This window comes from Notothenia coriiceps, unplaced genomic scaffold (assembly GCF_000735185.1).
Source record: "Notothenia coriiceps isolate Sejong01 unplaced genomic scaffold, NC01 NC01_scaffold00029196, whole genome shotgun sequence".
NCBI classification, from domain to species: Eukaryota; Metazoa; Chordata; class Actinopteri; order Perciformes; family Nototheniidae; genus Notothenia; species Notothenia coriiceps.
The window spans coordinates 125,272-129,650 of record NW_011361897.1 but is presented as its reverse complement, the minus strand read 5'-3'; the positions used below and the strand labels follow the sequence as shown (position 1 = coordinate 129,650).

Below are 4,379 nucleotides of genomic sequence, written 5' to 3'. Positions count from 1 at the left end.
CCCCCTGCCACTAACGTTAAACACCTTTACTATTCAATTAAACAAATTCAATGTTTATTTATTGTAAAAGCAATTGGGCTATTTTAATCTCACACACACACACACACCCCCCCCCCACACACACTTCTCCGCCTCATTCTGTTTTCATTTACTCGTTCGTTATCTGACCAGCTTCAATCTTGTAGGCTACTCACCTCGTTTCTTGTAACCCTCGAAAGGGTTTTGGAGGTTGGTTCCTCGGGGAACGTGAGTTGTTGGCTTTCTTGTCCGCAGCAGCAGAAAGCATTTTCGAGTGTTTGAATGAATCAAAGTGGGTCGTCACCGTCGATTTTCTCTTATGCTCCAACACACAGTTGCACGGGGTGCAGAATAGTTTCCCCCCACTTTTTGCCCGGTCTTTAGTAGAAATGTTCGTCGGTAAATGAGATGGATTAGATTTTTTAATCTTGGTGTTTTCTCTATCGTGTGAGCTCCACACGTTCACTCTATACAGTGTTGTTTACATTCTGTGATGCGCGAGCTGATGACGTCACGTCAAGACGAGTTCACTTTTTTTTCTTCTCAACTTTGTGTGGAAAAATGCGGGGATTATGCGGCCTTTTGATAAATATGCGGCCTTTTAAAAATCTGCGCCATTTTGCTGATTATGCGGTAAATTCTGCGATTGCAGGATCGCGTTTTTCTGGAGGGTCTATTTATTAGTCCCAGAGAGGGGACATTTGCAGCGTTACAGCAGGAAAGAGCCACAGACAGCTTAGTGTTGCATATCTTACATGCGTCAAAAAAAGTACTAAGTTATAATATAATAAACAATATGCTAAAAAAAGATAAAAACAAAAAAGTTACATAATTTTCAAAAATACAGATCAAAGACAAATCAAATCTACAAATCAAATCCTGTAGCAGTTCTTAGGATTTAGCAGCCCGGTATATATTACAGTTATTAAAGCTATTAAACTAAACTTACTTACAAACGTATTTGTAATGGTTAGTGTACCTAAAGTAAACAGAGTTATTATGTTAATATATATTTTAACACACTGACATACCATTTAAACAAACATTTATCACCATCCATACCAGACCCTATTTTACAAGGTTTTTAATAAATCCCTAAAAATGTTTTGTGATGAAATGAGTTCTCACCTCTGCACAGGAACTCCTGTCCGTCTATCCTGGCGTCTCCTTTGGGTTTCTGCAGCAGACTGATCCAGTGATGCATCTCCTCCGGTGTGTCGCTGTTGCAGTGGATCACACGGTTTGCCGTGATGATGACAAAAGAGTTGGGCCTGCAAAAGGTCAAATGATAGACTTTTAGTTATAAAATTCCACCTAAGGATACTTAAGGGTATCCAAAAGTTGTATTTATACATCAATAGTGATGGCATATTGGGTTTTCCAGTTAATTTTGATATGCAAACTAGAATCTAATGATTCTACACAGAGAATGGATTGATTTTTTGCAAGGGATTTTCATTTTCCATTTATGCTTTTAAAACATCAAAAATGTGCTAAACTGTTTTTAAAGAGCTTCTTCTATTATCCATTTGTAGGGACTGACACCACATCAAAGCTTTACAGTTTCACTTATTTGAAAATATTGAAGAAAGATATTCAAAGTTAATCAGCCTTTCCTTCCTTTTTCAATCATTAATTCAACTTACCGATCAGGGTTGTCTGAAGCACAAACCGAGTCGATCAGCCCCACATCCAGAGTTCCCTGAAGGACGAAGGAGAAGAAGTTAAACGTTTATTAATGTTGCTCTATTGCTTCTACTGTGAACTGTAAGCAATTCTAAAGTCATCTGACTCAACACAAGCCACAACATAGTATTGAATAACTTAAACACAAAACAGGTTATTGGCATGTTGTTGTTGAGACTGACCACAGCGTTCTTTGGGTTGGCCTGTTCATGGGACATCTCCAGCAGCTGCTCAGGAGTGCACACACGCACCTTACTGAGCATATTAAACCACCCACTGCACAGAAAGACATAGTCACACATTAAAAGTTTGAATAAATTAATATATTTCTAAAGTTCTTGAAGTTATCTACAAAACCTCCACCACACCTTGCATCCTCTGGCGACTCAGCAAACACCTGATACGTCCTGTCATCTGTCACGATGTTCAGAGCGTTCTCCTTCTCATGGTTATTCACTATCTCTCTGTAAACATACAAACAGTGCACATCTGAAACCTCTAGGTGTTGAAACAGAGAAATTGTGTATATCTTTTTAGTTTTTTGTCTATGGAGCTTTCTGGAAGTCTTACTTGGCAGCTTTGATGTCGATGGTTCCCTTCAGCTTCTCCTCGCTGTCGTTCTCGTAGTACATCAGTTTACAGTCTCTCAGCACAAACCAGCGCATCTTCCAGTTTCTGAGGCAGAAGAGAAACAATAAAAAAAAGCCAAGACAAACTAATCTAGACTCTATAAAGGTTTATGTAAATGATACATGCTCTTTATGGACTTCTTGATCTAGAATACAAGTGTATTAAGATTATTTTGATGGAATACCTATTACCTCAGGCTAACTTTACATGTAGAGAAGAATGGAAGTTACATAATGCTTCATCTATATACGGTAAGTCCCATTTAAAACTTGAAGAATATAATTTAGCTTTCTGAATAATCTTTTGGATTTCAAGTGATTGTCATACTATATATTTTTTTTAATTACATGTTCACACATAACTGTTTTATATCTTATGCACAGCCTCTTGTTGTGTTGTATGCCATTTATAATATATTTAAGGTCATTCAAATGTATTTATGTTTTGTGAATATTTGAAACAGTACTTATGTGTAAGTTGTTTATTATAGCAGCAAACAAAATAATCTTTACCAAGAAGAAACTGTACTACTCTTCCCACTTAAATGTAATCTTTATCCTATGTATTTACTTAGACAATGTACTATAGTTAAGAAGATAATGTTGTAGAATATGAACAAAGAATCGAGAAATAAAATCTCAGAAAGGTATAAACGCTCGAGAGGGACACTGAAGTCTTCCAGCTCTGCAGAGGGCTCAAAGCGTTCGTTAGACAACACAGATAGTCACTCACATATTCATCATTCAAACCAACATTGCACTGAACATCACTCGCAACAAAGATTGTGGTTTGTATAGCATGCAGTCTGCACTCAGTAACAACTACAACAACCTCCGTGAGAGAGTCGAGAGTCCTCCTCCCTTCTTGTAGAGCCAGCCGGACTTCAGAGACTCTTGTTTGGACCGGAACCACATGAAGGTTTCATCCTTCAGCACGCACCAACGCCTCCTCCACGGGATCATCAGACCAGCTGAGGGAGCACAGAATAAAATAACGTCATACAAATTGTTGGGGAAATATTTTCCTAGGCCCATAACTATGACCCAGTGTATCAGTTTGTACTGGGGTGCTGTGCTCTCAGTGTTTTGTCTCCCTGTTCCTGCCTGTTGGCGTCACCTGGTAGAGGTGTTATGATTTTATCTTGTTATGCAATAAGTAAGGGATAATGTGCTGCGACGCGGTCATTATGAGGAAAAGAACACCGACAGGCTGATCAGGAGCCCGACGCGAAGGCATGCAGTTTGCTTTTCGGCCAAACTGTATACAGTTAAATCGAACGGACTTCTTTCTGCAGATGTGAGCGTCCTTAACAACGGTCAATAAGTCCTTGACAGCGGTCTGTCTGTTCGGTATTAACAACGTGTCACGTGTTCTGAATTGACCAATCAGAATCGAGTATTCAACTAAACCATGTAATAATGTTGATTATTCTCCCTCTACCAGCTAAATACATGGGTCTGGGGTAGAGATCGTCAGAATTGGTTTGGCATTGCATTACATGTCACTTGTTAGACGCTTTTATCCAAAGCGATTTACATACTCAATACTGTGGGCAATCTCTACAGGAGCAATTTGAGGTGAAGTGTCTTGCCCAGGGACACAACGACATGCTGACTGCAGTGGGGTTTGAACCTGATCCGAACACCAACCGGCATCAACCCCCTTTGCAACACACGCCTCCCTACGGCATCTACTGTGTCAACTCCGTGGCACACGACATGTCTTGGGAATTCTCCGGCCGAAAGCTCCAAATAAACCATCAGTGCTGCCATCAAAGTTCCTGCTCTCCTCATGTCTCTCTGAGTTCCTATCTCCATTTGCTTCAGAAGTTTCCATTCACACCAAATAACAAATGAAATGGTGGTAGATAGTTTAATTTTAAAATGAGAGAAAAAAGGGTTCAAGAAAGACACAGATAATAATATCGTAAACCCACCCCTTCATGTAGACGGAAGCCATGGGAAATATGGTGGATCCATTCCCATTAAAACAAGTCACTCTGCCATTGTTTCACTTCTTCATTCAGTGTCCCATCATGCCATCGT

General features: G+C 39.6%; 1 protein-coding gene across 1 annotated transcript in view; it reads right to left on the bottom strand.

Moving 5' to 3' along the window:
* The window catches only part of myo10l1 (myosin X, like 1), a 62,390-nt gene that overhangs the window by 8,527 nt on the left and 49,484 nt on the right, over positions 1-4,379 (bottom strand). Inside the window, exons 25-30 of the mRNA XM_010786492.1 lie at positions 3,163-3,304; positions 2,275-2,379; positions 2,073-2,168; positions 1,887-1,980; positions 1,665-1,720; positions 1,147-1,289 (exon numbers count right to left, since the gene is read on the bottom strand). Of these exons, the coding sequence (XP_010784794.1) occupies positions 1,147-1,289; positions 1,665-1,720; positions 1,887-1,980; positions 2,073-2,168; positions 2,275-2,379; positions 3,163-3,304 (636 nt within the window). The remainder of the gene's footprint in view (positions 1-1,146; positions 1,290-1,664; positions 1,721-1,886; positions 1,981-2,072; positions 2,169-2,274; positions 2,380-3,162; positions 3,305-4,379) is intronic.